This window comes from Leptonychotes weddellii, chromosome 9 (genome assembly GCF_054177405.1).
Source record: "Leptonychotes weddellii isolate Sample4059 chromosome 9, ASM5417740v2, whole genome shotgun sequence".
Classification (NCBI taxonomy): Eukaryota; Metazoa; Chordata; class Mammalia; order Carnivora; family Phocidae; genus Leptonychotes; species Leptonychotes weddellii.
This window is the reverse complement of record NC_138377.1, coordinates 30,345,698-30,362,904: the sequence shown is the minus strand read 5'-3', so window position 1 is coordinate 30,362,904 and position 17,207 is coordinate 30,345,698. Positions and strand designations below refer to the sequence as shown.

At 37.3% G+C, this 17,207-nt stretch overlaps 1 protein-coding gene across 1 annotated transcript in view; it reads left to right on the top strand.

Moving 5' to 3' along the window:
- Window positions 1-17,207, top strand: part of GPHN (gephyrin) — a 515,857-nt gene that overhangs the window by 433,018 nt on the left and 65,632 nt on the right. The window contains exons 12-15 of the mRNA XM_081829751.1: window positions 1,847-1,902; window positions 7,225-7,344; window positions 8,881-8,939; window positions 10,196-10,349. Of these exons, the coding sequence (XP_081685877.1) occupies window positions 1,847-1,902; window positions 7,225-7,344; window positions 8,881-8,939; window positions 10,196-10,349 (389 nt within the window). The remainder of the gene's footprint in view (window positions 1-1,846; window positions 1,903-7,224; window positions 7,345-8,880; window positions 8,940-10,195; window positions 10,350-17,207) is intronic.

Sequence of the window (17,207 nt, the reverse complement as noted above, 5' to 3'; positions counted from 1 at the left end):
ATCAAACTCAACACCCAAAAAACAAAAAATCCAGTCAAGAAATGGGCAGAAAACATGAACAGACATTTCTCCAAAGAAGACATACAAATGGCCAACAGACACATGAAAAAATGCTCAACATCACTCGGTATCAGGGAAATGCAAATCAAAACCACAATGAGATACCACCTCACACCAGTCAGAATGGCTAAAATTAACAAGTCAGGAAACAACAGATGTTGGTGAGGATGTGGCAAAAGGGGAACCCTCTTGCACTGTTGGTGGGAATACAAACTGGTATAGCCACTCTGGAAAACAGTATGGAGGTTCCTGAAAAAGTTAAAAATAGAGCTACCCTATGACCCAACAATTGCACTACTAGGTATTTACCCCAAAGATACAAATGTAGTGATCCGAAGGGGCACCTGCGCCTCAACACTTATAGCAGCAATGTCCACAATAGCCAAACTGTGGAAAGAGCTGAGATGTCCATCGACAGGTGAATGGATAAAGAAAATGTGTCTGTGTATATATATACACACACATTGGAATATTACTCAGCCATCAAAAAGGATGAATACTTACCATTTACATCGACGTGGAAGTGGAGGGTATTATGTCAAGCAAAATAAGTCAGTCAGAGAAAGACAGTTATATGGTTTCACTCATATGTGGAGTATAAGAAACAGTGCAGAGCATCATAGGGGAAGGGAGGGAAAACAGAATGGAAAGAAATCAGAGGGAGACAAGCCATGACAGACTCTTAACTACAGGGAACAAACTGAGGGTTGCTGGAGGGGAGGTGGGTGGGGGGATGGGGTAATTCTATATATACTGTATATAGAAAAAAAATGGATAAGTTTTTCCATCTCAATTCTGAAAGTGTTTCTTCTGATTTAAAAATAAATAGTCAATGGAAATTGTAATGCACAGCTGCCTATATATTATGATTTAGAAATGGCATTTTGGCCAATTATTTTTAAAAAAAAATGCTGTATTGGGAATTAAGGGACTGTGTTTTAGTCCTAGGTCTACTACTAACAAGAACTTGTCAACCTAAGTTCCTTCATTCTGTGACTCATTTCCTTCAAATGTCAAATGTAAAAAAGAAGATATGTTCTTTCTACTTGACGGTTATTATGAAAATCAGACTGGGTGATAAATAAGAAAATAGTATGAAATAGCTTGAAATTTGTAGAAAATGGAAAAATATGAATATAAATAGTAATATATCAGTATAGATAGATATATCCACGATAGTGTATACATACATCACAAATATATACCCATAGAAAGGGGGGTATTTATTTGAAGGACAGGCTAGAAGAAATAGTTCTATTTAAAAAATACAAGTATTTGGGGTTCCTGGGTGGCTCAGTCATTTGAGCTTCTGACCCTTGTTTTCAGCTCAGGTCGTGATCTCATGAGTCATGATCTCATGGGTGGTAGGATCAGCCCACATCAGCCTCTCAGCAGGGAGTCCGCTTGAAGATTCTCTTCCTCTGCCACCCCCCCCCCACTCTCACATGCTCTCTCTCGCTCTTTCTCTCTCTCATTTAAATAAATTAATCTTTGAAAAAAATTAAAAGTACAAGTATCAAATTATGGAGCAACAGGAAGACCATCTCCAGTGACACCAAGAAACAGCATGATTAGAATCACTTCTACTGGTACTTCTGAATGGTGGATACAAAGATCAAACCAGTAGTAATAACGCCATTATCTGGTCTAGGAGATCAGAAAAGTATTCATTTTCCTGAAGCTTTATCTGATCATTTGAGTCAAATTTTAAAATTCCAACACTAGATCCTTATTCCTTGCTATAGGTCCATTTTGATGTTTGTTCTTGGTTCTGTTCACCTCACAGCTGCTGATGGTCCAGGAGATCGTTTCATCATTGGGGAATCCCAAGCTGGTGAGCAGGTGAGATTCATAGGCCTGAAAGGCCCTGAAGATTTCAGTTTCATGGACTTTTAGCATTGAATTCTAACCTTCTACCATCATTGTAATGGAAATACTAGAGATGAATTAGACAGGTTATCAAAGAGATTAAAGGAGGTTCCCATGAGAAAGAGCCAAAATAATTATTTTTTAACTGAAAGAAATCTGCATCTTTTAATATACAGCATGGTATTTTTGGTATGTTTCACAGACATACCCCACAAACATTTTCCAGTCCTATGATTAGATAATTCTTTCTTCCTATATAAACATTAATGTTCTGAATAGATCTATAGTTTCTAGGTGATCTTCTCAGACTTTTCTCCAACCTGTGTTACAAACAGGAAAAATTAGAAGAAGCCAATTATTTAACCACTCAAGCTAATCACTTAGATTAGCTTTGCTCACTAGGGCTAGCCAGTGAACAGGTATATATATATTTCTATTAAGAAATGAAGCACTAATGGGCCATAGAAGTCCTCTTATTTAATGCTTTTGAGACTAGTAATTGGCCATTTAATTGGAAACAAGTGGAAAATTATTTTATATTTTTAAAATAAATGTAAGTTTAACTTAAATGAACATTTATTTGTCAATAATTTGATGGAGAGCTAATACTTTTATTTTAACAAGTATCTACTATTTCAATTTCTATCTGGCCTTTCTTACATAAATCACACCCAAAAGCACTTATATGATTTCCAGTTTTGGTCTTTAAAGTGGAAAAAAAATTAAGGACATTTGCAAAGTATCTAAGTATAGAATCCTTCTAGATTTTTATTGTGTTTTTACAATTTTTACAGCTACTTTACCCACACTTAATTTGACAGTTGTTTTTGGCAAAATGTTTTAATTGAGTTTTTCCAAAGGTTTAACTTAATTTTTCTAGGAAAAAAAATTTTTTTCACACTCGTATGTCATTAATTTATGTAATATTTATTTAAATTACATAATTCAGTAGCAACTGCTGCCACAAACTGGCACAAACAAGTTTGGGAAGAAACTCAATTGAACTGTAAAGCAGTACTTTACAATTATACAAGAGTCTAACAGCCTCAAACTTAAACAGTGCTGTAAGCATCTTTATGTTTAAGAGGAAATAGAGAGCATATGTTAATCCAGTGAATTTTGAAGGTTGGTTAAAAGAGCTCTTGCCTTATTAAATAGAACCGGAAGAAGACCAAGATACTTTTTTCCTCTGCTACTACCCAACATTCATAAGCATTATAAAAAAATAAAGGAGGATATGAATGAATGAATGTGGAGGTTTGGGCAAAAGCTATGTCCCATGCCTTTTCTTCCTTGGCTTAGTATGTACTCCCATATGTACTGAAAATATGGAAAAGTTAAGGACATATATAGGAGAAGTATGGTGCCCATGTTGGTGACCCCAGGATGAGGCTACCTCATCCCTACATCCAAGCATTGAAGAGAACTGTGGATGGATCTCTGAAGCCAAGCCTGGCACTATAGTGATTAGGTGCTGTACACAGGCTGATTTAAATCCTCATGACTGTTTTCCTGGCAAAAAGAACAGCTAGGCCTGGGTCCCTTTTTTATAAATGACTTGTATTATGACCTCATAATTTACTTGACTTCTTGATATGTATTTCAATCAGTGTTGGTTATCTAAAGCATCCATTTGTATAACAAGGCCACAAAGTACCAATTATTCTAGGTCTCTGGTCTTCAGTTGAGTCTATCTAATAACACTTATCAAACATACCTACTATGTGTACCAAGCACTGTGTTGGGTTCTAGGGATATAAAGTAGATTAAGATATGATTTCTACTCTTAAGGAGTTTACATCTAGTGAAAGAGACAGAACAACTAAATATATTAAGTGTTAAACTAATGCTATCAGTCATGTACTGTGCAGGACAATAGGGAGGTTGAGCATTTCATCCTAGCAGGATTAAGAAAATAACATTGGAGCTGGACCTAAGAGGATTTTACAAAAACAGAAATGAGAAAAGTACATTCCAGGCCAAGAGAACAGTATAAATCAAGACACAGAGGTGTTTTAAAAAATTGCATGGAGTGTTTAAGAAACTGCAAATAGTTCGTGGTAGTCAAAGCCTAGTATAAATAGGTAGATAAGTAACAGATTAATAAGTGCCTTGTGGTCTTCTTTAACCTTATTTACTAGTTAAGACTTCCAACTGTACTAGAGAACTAGGAACACAAGAAAAGTCATGAAACTTAAAAGTTGCTAACTTCTTGTAAGGTCGATGGGAAAAAAAGATGAAAACTATACAAGAAAATGGGGTTTCTCTTCAAATTATCTGTGATGTCCTTTATCTATAACTAAGGTATCATACAGACTTTATAGCAATCTCAGAGATCTTAAAAGAGCCAAATTGCTCACTTATTGAAAGTACATATGCTTGAGAATTAGGTGCCATTGTATACACTGAGATAGTGATTTACAAAATGCTTTTATGGTGTACCAAAATACTTGACTTTAAATCACTTATAGTTTGGTCCTATTGATTAGCACTGGACACTGTCAAAGAAAATATTACATGAGTATAAAGTGCTGTCATTGGGCAAATTTCAAAAAACCCCAACACCTCCATTAAGGAAAAATCAAGATTTTAACCATTTTTACTTTATATAAAACATATAAGGTATAGCAATAAAAAAAGAATGAGTTACTCTTAAAGAATTGTTACTCTTAACAATCTAAAGGAAGTACTTCATGTATTCCTAGAGTTTTTCAACTGATTCCGTTCAATTGAGGTTTATATGTTTACTCTAAGTGGATATATATATATATCTCCAATAATATCTTTTACATTGGCTCTCATCTGAGTGAGCTGGTAGGAAGTCTTCACATATCAGATTTACTAATCTTAGAGAGGAGTCAAATTTTTGTTCAAAATCACACGAAAACACTTCTTAAGAGTTGATTTAAAACAAGTAGAGAAAATTACAGGTACAACCACAATAAAACTTAAAGTAAATTTACAGAGTATGGTACATTGAACCTGACTAAATTGAGGCAGGGCTCCAGACTAATACACTTCAGCTTAAGAAGCAACTGCCCTGAAACTCACTTTAGGATTCGCTTTCTGCCTTAGCCAAAAAGGCACTTTCAGCAAAAGAAGGGCTTGTTTAGACCTATATTAAATATCTTTGTTCCATAGGCTCTAAAGATAGTTTCAGCATTAGTACCTCTATTAAAAAATACATATATCAAAACTAATGCTTTTCATCAAAAATCACTGCACTGCAAAATGGCCATCTATAGTACATTAAGAGATGTCCTGGACAATGAGTAATATTGAGGTTGAATTTTCTTTTTTAATTTTAATGCTTTGGGCCCTAAACTTTTCATATGAAACCCTATGCAGCATCTTGGTAGAAAATTACATAAAAATGTAACCATTCCGAAAGCCTGGAATGTCTTTTATTCAAGTAGCTGAATAAGGAAATATAAGATACATAGCTCAATGCCAGAGCTGATCCCAAGAATCTCTTTTGTCAATAGCTGTGGGAGAAAAGCAGGGAGAACATTGGAGTTTTAAGCCAAGAAGGATGGAATACTTCATGTAGTTGTCACCTAATGAGATCATACATGTTCATTCATTCATTCTAGACACCAACTTTGTGCTAGACACGTTCTAGGCTTTGGTATGAAAGAAATAAATATTTCTGGAAAAGGAGTGATTAAAGGGACTATATCCAAGAAATAGGTTAAGGGAAACCAACAAAGGAATGTTAAGCACCCGGGTACTAACAGTGACACTCCATTACCAACCACCTCTAGGTCTAAAGGGGCAAAGGGAAAGAGTGGTACCTGGACCTGAGGAGATTCATAGCTATGAGATAGGGCCACCCAATAGGAGTTGTGACCCTCAGTAATAAAGATGATATAGCCATCACCAAACTGCAGCCCAGCAGGGAAAGAGCAAGCAGAATGAAAACCCTACTTTTCCCTTTGTCTTACCCTCTAATCTCTTGTTGACCACTCCCATTGGTTGAACCTAATCAGAAGCCACAGTGATGGGAACCTGGATGAAGCAGTCCATAGAGGTCAGCCTTCTGGGCCATAGCACAGGATAGAAAATGAAGATGTGATCTGGAGAGGCAAACAAAAAATAAGACAAATCCCTGTCTTTGTAGGGCTTATATTCTAGACTTTAACAGTGCACTTAACTCTGTATCTAGTATAAATTGAAGGGTTTGATAATTTTAGCTATTGGTGGTATTGTTTGCAGCAATAATATTATTGAAAAAAGATTTTTAAGGCTGTTCTAATAAATTTCCTGTTTTGCTTTGTACATCCAGTAGAGGGGTATTTTTCCTCAACCATTCCCTAAAAATTGTTCATGTGGTAGAAAATATATAACATAAAATGTACCATCATAACCATTTTTAAGTGTACAGTTCAGTAATGTTAAGTCTATTCACATTGTTGTGACCTAAGATTTTAAATACTTAAGCAGATATCTTTGGAAAGATCTCTTTTTTATCGGGAAATTAATATTATCTCAGAATTCTCTTTTAGGGGAAATTTGAAGCATTCCTTTTCCCAACTGTGACCTAAATCATTGGCCTATGTGTCCAAATCAAACCTGTCAAATAGATCTTACAGAAATATGTTTTTCTCTATGCTGAGAGAAGTTTGCAGGTCAGGTGCTGGGGTCAGTCTCCTGTACCATCTGTATGACAGCTCAGATAATGAAAATCTTGGATATAGTGTTTAATCATTACAGACACTGGAATCATTTTGAATTACTTAATTACATTTTCTAGACTTTTATTATTGAAAGATGAACTAATATGTTTTAAAAGATTTTCAAGTGAAATAATTAAAATGATTTTTTACTTGCCTTTATTAAATCAAAAAGTTTAGTTAATAAAGTACTACAATTCTTAAATGTCAAAACCTGAGTAAATGACAACATGCTAGTTTTTCATAATTGTCTTTCATAAAATCACGTTGTATGGCATTTTTTTTTCTTAAAGATACTCAAATCACTTTACATATAGATATTAAGAAAATTCACATTATTTGAGTGAAACACAACAGTGACAATTGTAAGTGACAGTTCTTCAAAAGGAGAACAGGGCACCAAGAAAGACATCTGTCTAATGGTCATTACCTTAAATCAAGTTAAAGCCTCTTTGGTGTAAATGCACCTGTTTGTGGGTAGTTTTAGTACATTGGACCAATGTGAATAAGAGTATAAGATTTTCCTTTTATGGTTTGTTTCTAAAAATAATACATCTCCTGCAGACTTTTCCTTTGCAACAGCAAAGTAAATCAATTCTTTCTTACATGTTTGTATTTTCAGCCGACTCAGACAGTAATGCCAGGACAAGTCATGCGGGTTACAACAGGTGCTCCAATCCCCTGCGGTGCTGATGCAGTAGTACAAGTAGAAGATACCGAACTAATCAGGGAGTCTGATGATGTACGTCATCACCAGGTCTTACTGCTCTGTTCCTATGGCAGTATTACAAACCATGCCCATTTTCTGCAATGTTTATAAGATTAATCCGGTTGGGTTGGGTTTTTTTGTTTTTGTTTTCTCTTTTGTTTGTTTGTTCGTTTGTTTTGGTAATGTTTGGATCTTACATTGTAGTGTATGGGTCTCCAGTATATAGGAATTGCCTTATATTTGAAAATCTTTTGTTACAGGAGCTGTTTTTATGATCATTACTGTAATTTTAACAGAATTTGAACCACATTTGATCCACAAAATTTCACATGCAAACAAGGAAGGAAACTACCTCAAATAGAACAGCAGAGATATTAACTGTTGACATACCTTATAGCTGAGAAATTTGTTCATCAAGACTAGTTTCTGATAAAATGTGAAGGAGAATTTAACAAAGAATGCTTGGGCAAGTTCTTGAATATTACATTAAGCCAAGCATTTGAACCAAATAACCCTTCAACTCTGATTTTCTGTAATTCAGAAAAATCTTTGCCATCAAAGGACAGCCTGGAAAACTTGAATTTATGCCAGTGCCCCCTCTCTAGTCTACACTAAAGGCTCCTGGGAATTGTCTTGGTCTAAACGGGCCTTCATCTTACTGAAACTAGTGGCAGTTACTGGAACCAGAGGGTCAGCCACTAATAAAAGAATAGTTTCAACTGATATTTTAATGACTGGCTATCTTAACTTGTTTTTTGAAGTAGTTTAAGATATTTTATGTCTTAAAAGCTAGAGCTAAAATAAATAACATTCTTCTGGGCTGCCTAAATAGTAAAATTTGGGCATGCTGAGAGACAGCCACTTCTCTTGATCTGGGATTGTCTTTTCAATCACTTTCCCACATGTAAGGCTTATAAAATTCAACTCTTAGCATACAGATCACACTGCCTGCTGTTAAAACTGTCCAACAGATTTATTGGCATCAGGGAAGCCAGCAAAGCATTGAAATCCAGAACACATGCATCCACAGACTCTGACAGATGACAAGACACAGTTCCAGTGTCACAGCCCATAAATGTAAAATTAATGATCACCATTAATTTACAGACACCTACTACCAGGAAAACTGTAAGTCCTTCACTGAAATTTCTGCAGATATTTGGGAAACTTGGCATGATTCCTGGGAACAGAAGAGACAGGTTATCTCCATCCACATTCGATGTATCTATTAGGGTAGCCATATAGATATATCTTTTATTTTCCCTTGAGAATGCTACTTACAATATAAGATCCAGTATTTGAAGTGGTACATTTTTTAAAAGCATGAAAATTATGAAGAAAATTTTTATTTATTTACAAATAAATTTATTGGCATCAAACCTAGTTTTTCAGAAACCTGTGATAGAAATTTATCATGTTGAAAATGTGTAGCAAATGGTTGTGTTTCTCTATATTTGTATATATTCTGGGACCTATCTGATTATAAAAGCATCTGAGTAGCTAAATTGTATTGATCAAAATTCTGTTAGATTATTCTGTTTGAAATTACATGACTTGCTTTTATTATAGGGCACTGAGGAACTTGAAGTGCGAATTCTGGTGCAAGCTCGACCAGGCCAAGATATCAGGTAAATTCATAATGTATAGAATGTATAGCCAACTTTTGTTTCTACATGATCATAAATTCAAGAGAGCATGGCTATTGTAAATCCACAGCTCAGGCATTTAGCCATTAGTGTTCAGGACTTTTAACAAGTAGCAAAATGAATTTTCTTAATTCTACAGCTCATGTCTACTCTGCCTACTTTTTCATAAACATAATAAAGGCAAATGAAATAGTCAAAAGCAACATGAGAAAGAAGTAAAGTCATCCACAGTTAATCCTACTTCTAGATAATCCAGAATTATCCACCTCCACCCCTAGGTACTCTAGAATTTGGAATCAACACAGATAATCCCAGAGTTGAGTTTTTATGCAATTAGCTGATAGCCCCTCCTCCCCTGACTACCAATAAGAATAGAATAATCTGCTATTCTTTATATACAAAAATGAGACTACTGTCTTAACATAAGGAGTGCATATATAAATTATTTTTCTTACATTGGAATACGTTTGCCCTGATCCCATCAATAGTAATTTGCTCAAATGTGCTTATAACAAAGCTACAGTTCTCACATCCCTATGGCAAGAAGCCAAGCTGAGTGGACTTCTGTGGCCATAGACCTGGGCCAGCCTAAGTTGTCCAAATAGAAATTACCCCTGTGACTGTAACCTCATCAATGTTATTCTCCTCACCTCAAAGCTAACATGCTATGGACCTCTTATCATTAATGCCACTAGATATTTTCATATAAATTCTTGCCTTATATCAAAGAAAGTTTGTGGTTGGTATTTTTTGACTGTAATGTAGTACAAAGCAATTTGTAAAATAGTTTTCAAATGTGAAATAACAGGGGTGCCTGGGTGGCTCAGTCGTTAAGCGTCTGCCTTTGGCTCAGGTCATGATCCCAGGGTCCTGGGTTCGAGCCCCACATCAGGCTCCCTGCTCAGCAGGAAGCCTGCTTCTCCCTCTCCCACTCCCCCTGCTTGTGTTCCCTCTCTCGCTGTGTCTCTCTCTGTCAAATAAATAAATAAAATCTTCAAATGTGAAATAACATATTCCTCAGCAATAACGGAAATCCTATTTCTCTCTTCCATTGTGTGATTTAAATTTTTTTATTTAAAAAGCATAGAGTTTTTAGAAGCTTTTTATTTTATTATTCTGTTCCTGCCTCATCTCTTGACTTTTTTCTCTTCTTGAATGTCCTCCTTCTTTGACACTAAAGTCAGTTGAGAAAATATTATTCTTAATCACTCTGTTTATGGTTCTGCTTTGACTTTCAGACCCATCGGCCATGACATTAAAAGAGGGGAATGCGTTTTGGCCAAAGGAACCCATATGGGCCCCTCAGAGATTGGTCTTCTGGCAACTGTAGGTGTCACAGAGGTTGAAGTTAATAAGTTTCCAGTTGTTGCAGTCATGTCGACAGGGAATGAGGTAAAAAAAAAAAAAAAAAAGCGGGGGGGGGAAGGGTGGAAGGGGGAGGTAATTGGACTTTCAGGTAAAAGTCTTTTTGACTTCTGTGTTGTGAATAGAACATTGTGGATTATAGATTTTACCACATACCTGTAACAAGGAAATAATAAATTGGCCTCAGGATAGTTCAAGTACAGAAGATAAGAAGGAGGAAGACTAGAAATTACATATTGAGAAATGTTCCCTTCCATTGATTAGAATAAACTATTACAACCAATGACCTTTGCACACACTCAGTACATATAAACAAAGAATGTTGACTGCTAGCTATAGATGTTCAACTATGCAAATTTAGTGCTCAGTCTATTAGGACAATGAATTCTACCTACCCTGCTGAGATGATGGGCCATCTCTGTGTGGGAAATAAATCAATGAATTGGGATACAGTGGTTAGCCCTTCATCTTCCTGGAAGTTCCATGTGATCCTTAATCACCAGGAGGAATTTGATAATCTTTTCTCTTTTTCTCCAAAGATAGCATCTCTAGTGGCATGCTTCTCAATATGTCAAATGTCATTTCAGCCCTGATTTAGGATGGAGATTTAGTCAATCTTTCTCTGAAAACTTTTGAAAAATTTCCTGTTCCATGTTTTGCTTAGGTTATACAAAAAGTCAGAGGTTCTAATCAAACTGGGAATATTGAAAAATGGATCTGCTCGTAATTCAAAGCCTAAGAACAGAATCAGAAACTATTGAGATTTTTTTAGACCTTTAGACCTTACTATTTTTTAAAAAATTAACAGGATTTCTTTTTTTTTTCTCCTTTAATCTCTAATTTTATTCTGAAAATAAGCCATTTATTTGTTATCATTATTTTTAACTTCTTAAAGTCTTGGAAATGAACATTTTCAAAGGTCTCTCCATTACCCTTATAGTTCTTTTAGAAAGGGCAAAAGAAAAGAATAGAGTATTTGTTTCGCTAATGGAGAGATGAATCAGGATTCTATACCCAGTATAGGTGTACTGGTCATTCCCTAAAACTATTGATTGACCCAAAACATTCTTTTCAATTGATCTACATAGTGAAGATTTTAATATCCCTAGGACCAACTGACACTGTTTAGCATCAGAAAGAAATTCTAATAAACTGGTTGACTTAATGAACTATTCTTATTTGTGATATATTTATATGCTTTGTGCATCTAAGTGAGTTCATGGGGTTGGGAAAGCTAAAGAGAATGAGCAAATTCATAAATAACTAGTTATTAGGCAATTTTGTTTAAGCTATATTTCTTGTATTCGTCCTGATGTTTTTGTAGGGCTGGACTATAGTCTCACCTATCCTTTTTAAAGCTATCATACATTCTGTATTAAAACTATTTGCTAGTGAAAAAAAAGTGATGGGGTAAGACTAGAGATGATACTTACATCATGGAATCTAAGGAAGAATTTGTAGTCCTAGTTTCCTGCCTCCATAGGCTTGATTATCCTTGGAGGGGCTTTGATAGATGCTATTTTCTGTGGCTTACTGTATTTATCATAGCTTTCCAAGGGAATAATGTTTCTAAATCTCCAAATCCACATTCTAAAATAATGTTTCTAAATCCATAATCTCTGGTTCCATATAGCTCGGCATTCCTTCCCTATTTCCATCCAAGGTTAGCTGTTATTATGACTCTCTGTGATTGTATAGTTTAGCTCAACAAATGTTTGTTGGGTACCTCTATGCCAGGCATTATACTGGAAAATGGGGATAAAAGAAATGAATAAAATATAGTATCTCTTCTGAAGGCTTGAGATCTTAGATAGACAGAAAATCATAGGAAAAAATTATTTATTTTCAGAGAGGCCAAAAGAAATTACACTTGTCTGTTAATGTGGCAAGTCTATAATTTAGTCAGTCACAGCTCAAGCTCCCCTTAAGTGCTAACTGATTTCCCCTGATATGAGTAGCTTCACATATGTCCACTTTTGAATCCAGTGTGGTATGATAGTAAGCAGAACAGTGGCCTGGGGCAACCCAAAGAATGCCGTACAAGATGTCTGTGTATACTGTCTTTAAAACCTGCCCAGTATTTTGTGACTACATGTGTTTATTTGGGATGAGGGAATTATATCAAAATTGGGGAGGTACAGTTGTGAACTAAAACTAATACAGAACAGTCGATGTAGACATTGGTTTGTTTCAACAAACTGTGTATGTTAACATTTAGGTAATACCATCCAGTAATTACGTAACTGTGGCATACATTTCCAACCTTGTGTATTTGTTCAATAAATATTTATTAAGCATCTATTACATGTTGGAATGCCCATCAGGGATTATGTTAACTAAAATCAGACTTATAAGATGTGAATACACTGTATCATGAACCAGTTTATTTAAAAGGATTTGAACAGGAAACTCAGTGTCCAGCAGGGCTGCATCAGACTTTCATCTTCAGTGGAACTAGTCCTCTTAGTCATCTACACAGCCATCCAAGAGCTATTCTCTTTTTTCTTCAAGTGACATTTAGGTGCAAGGGAACAAGAATTATACTGGGAGAGTATAGGAGCCACCAACTTAGAAGCATATCCTACATAAGAATCAATGTTTCTTATAACAATCTTAGACAGCTTCCAGGGTCCCTATGAGGGAAATGTCCAGATACAAGTGTCACCATATTCACAGAAGCCCAAAGCTGTCACTTCCCACTAGGTATTTATAGTTCCTTTATAGTTCCTTCTAGTCCATTTGCAAGTTACCAATCACAGATTATTTTTGCCATAAGAAATGCTGCCTAGTAACAAGCTGACATTTCATCTTTATCAAATTTCTAGGGAAACAGAACTAGAAAGTTAACCCACGCTCAGATTTGTCCTTAGAGATGGAAAAGGGTTTTGTTAACTCTTTACCCTCACATAATAGGATGCATTGGCTGTAGAAAATTAGAAAATAATAATAAAACTGACTACAAGCTATTCTGCTTTTTATCATCACCATGCGCTGGCAATTCTAAGCAAAGTCAGTGATAAAATATGCTGCACTGGGGCAAACCATTTCCACCACCCCTCCCCATTTAGTATGCTACCATACTGATGCCAGGCACTGTTCTGACTGCTCAGGATATAGCAGCAAACCAGAAAAACAAATTCCTTATTCTTACAGAATTTATATTCTGATGGAGGCAGGGTAAGGGAGATAGTCAATGAACAAATAGTGGTAAGTGGTATGAAGAAAAATAAAGGATAAGATGATAAAGACTCGTAGTAGAAGAAGTATATGCCAGATATTACCTGTTGAAGCCTACCCTGCATCAGCCCTTTCATACTCTCCCCTATACAATAAGGCTGGAAGGCTGAAAACCCAATTTCCTGGGCTCTGTTTCCAGCTGTGGTCCTGTTAGGTTTTGTCATTGGAATGCATTAACACAATATCAGAAGTTGGAAAGAAGTTAGCAGAAGTATAAGCTCCTCAATCCTCAGTAACATCACTTTCCCCCAGCAGCCCTAGGGACAGTGGTGACTTCCTGATCGTTGGAGACACACTTTTCTCCTTTTGTTTCTCCAACCCTCTCAACACATTTGTAACCAATTCCCTGTATTAAATCCTTTTTTCTTCCACTCCTCTTCATATGAAATACCTAGATGATTTGGTTTTCCTTTCCAGACCTGAGTGATAGAGTCTTCTGTTTTATATAGGGTAATCAGGCTTCACTGATGAGGCAAAATTAGAGTGGAAATCTGAAGGTACTAAGGGTGGTGCCAGCTATGTGAGGGGAATTGAGTTACAAGCAGAAGGAACAACAGAGACAGAAAAACCCTGAGGTAGGGTGTATGCTTGTCATGTTTGTGGCTGAAGTTTAGAAGGAAAGGAACAAAGTAAAAGGAGATGAGGTTGGGGAGATAACAGAAACAAGACCATTTTATTCTAAATAGTGTTGAGAAAGGGAAACATAACATGAAACATAACGTGTCTTAAATTTTTAAATGTTTACTCTGGCTTCAATATGGCATGGCATATAGGAGAGAAAAGGGAAAAAGCAGGGAGACTAGTTAGAAAGACATATAATATCCAGCAAGAGATTTGGACCAGAGTGGTAGCAGTGGAGATGGTGAGAAATAATAAGGATATATTTTGAAGGTAAAGCCAACAGGTTTTACTGGTGAATTCAAAGTAGAATATAAAAGAAAGTGAGGAGTCAAGATAAACTCCAAGGATTTGACCTGATCAATTCTAAGGATAGTTATCACTTACGCAGGTGAGAAAAATCAGGCAGCAGAAATCAGGCTTCTGTTTTGGACATGTTAAGTTTGATATACTTGCAGAGGAGGAAAAGATGGTGGAGGAGTAGGGGACCCTATTCCAACTGGTCCCCTGAATTGAGCTGGATATCTACCAGACCACTCTGAACACCCACGAAATCAGCCTGAGATTTAAGAAGATCTATCTGGATCTCTACAAACAGAACATTGCAGGCGGTTGGTTTCGAGGTATGAAGCGGGGAGCTGTGATTCCATGGGCAGATATCGGAAGATAAACGAAAGGGGGGAGGGAGCCTTTGGGATCCTGCTTCCCGCACTGGGGACAGGGCACAGACTCGCAGACCGGTAGCAGTGGGGAAAGGACTTTAGGGCAGCCCCCCAGACTGAACCCTGGAGCTGCAGGGTCGCGCATGTGAACTGAGGGCAGCTGGCGGTTTTAGAAGCACAAAGGGCAAAAATGTGCCTGGACCTGGAAGCAACAGCTGAGAGCGCTGCTAAGGGGCGCACAACCCAGGACACTGCAGTTTCTAGCAGCACAGACAGAAACGGAGATAGTGTGGCCTGGAGAGCTCACTGAAAAACAGACTGCAATCTCTCGATCTCTCTGTTCTGAGGCAGAGGGATGGAAACAGTCTCTTCTGCTCTGAGTCTAGGAAGAGACTTGGAAAGCCCCCAGAGAACGAAAGCCTCCAAAAACCAGTTTTCACTGAGCCCATCCTCCCCCTCCCCCACAGGGGGCAGGACAACTCTGCCCAAACAGGGTTGCCTGAGTAACAGCGACGCAGGCCCCTCCCCCAGAAGACAGGCTAGGAGAACAAGAGGCCACACAACCCTAAGGTCCCTATAAAACAGGTGCATCTTGCTTGGGTTGTGGTCAATAATTTAGACTCTGTACATTCCCTCAACCACCCCTCAACAGAATGACTAAGAGGAGGAACCCCCAAAATAGGAAAGACTCAGAGACTGTGACTTCTGCCACAGATTTACAAATGGATACAGATATAACCAAGATGTTGGAAATGGGCTTCAGGTAACAGTTACGAAGATGATAGCTAGAATGGAGAAATCAATTAATGGCAACATAGAGTCTCTAAGGGCAGAAATGAAAGCTGAACTGGCAGAACTTAAAAATGCTACAATGAGATCCAATCTAATCTAGATACTCTAACAGCTAGGTTAAACTAGGTAGAAGAACAAATTCATGATCTAGAAGACCAATTGATAGAAAAGAAGGAAAAAAGTCCTGGGAGAAACAGCTTAAAATCCATGAAAACAGAATTAGAGAAATAAGTGACGCCATGAAATGTTCCAGTGTCAGAATTATTGGGATCCCTGAAGGGGTGGAGAGAGAGAGGACTAAAAGACATATTTGAGCATATCATAGCTGAGAACTTCCCTAATCTGGAGAATGAAACAAACATTCGTGTCCTAGAGGAAGAGAGGACCCCTCCCAAGATCAAGGAAGACAGACCAACGCCCTGGCATGTAATAGTAAAACTCACAAATCTTAGAAACAAGGAAACCATCTTAAGGGCAGTTAGGGGGAAGAGATTCTTTACGTTCAGAGGGGGAAACATCAGAATAACAACGGACCTATCCACAGAGACCTGGCAAGCCAGAAAGGGCTAGCAAGACATATTCAGGGTACTAAACGAGAAGAACATGCAGCCAAGAATACTTTTTCCGGCAAGGCTGTCATTTAGAATGGATGTAGAATTGCAGAGCTTCCAAGACTGGCAGAAACTGAAAGAATATGTGACCACTAAGCCGGCCCTGCAAGAAATATTAAGAGGGGTTCTATAAAAGGAGAAAGACCCCAAGAGTGATATAGAACAGAAATTTACAGAGACAATCTATAGAAACAAGGACTTTACAGGCAACAGGATGACAATAAATTCATATCGTTCAATAATCACTCTCAACGTGAACGGCCTAAATGCTCCCATAAAATGGCACAGGGTTGCAGATTGGATAAAAAGACAGGACCCATCCATATGCTGTCTACAAGGCAGTCATTTTTTTAATTAATTTATTTATTTGAGAGAGAGAGAGAGCAAGAGAGAGAGCACGAGAGGAGGGAGGGTCTGAGGGAGAAGCAGATTCCCCGCCGAGCAGGGAGCCCGATGTGGGACTCGATCCCAGGACTCCAGGATCATGACCTGAGCCGAAGGCAAACACTCAACCAACTGAGCCACCCAGGCACCCCTACAAGAGAACCTAAAGATACATCCAGACTGAAAGTGAAGGGATGGAGATCCATCTTCCATGCCAACGGACCTCAAAAGAAAGCTGGGATAGCAATTCTTATATCAGACAAATTAGATTTTAAACTAAAGTCTGTAATTAGAGACACAGAAGGACACTATATCATTCCTAAAGGGTCTGTCCAACAAGAAGATCTAACAATTGTAAATATCTACACCCCCAACATGGGAGCAGCCAACTACATAAGCCAACTGTTAACCAAAATAAAGAGTCATATTGATAATAGTACGTTAATTGTAGGAGACCTCAATACTCCACTCTCAGCAATAGATAGATCATCTCAGCAGAAAATCAACAAAGAAACAAGAGCCTTGAATGACACATTGGACCAGATGGACCTCATAGATATATACAGAACATTCCACCCTAA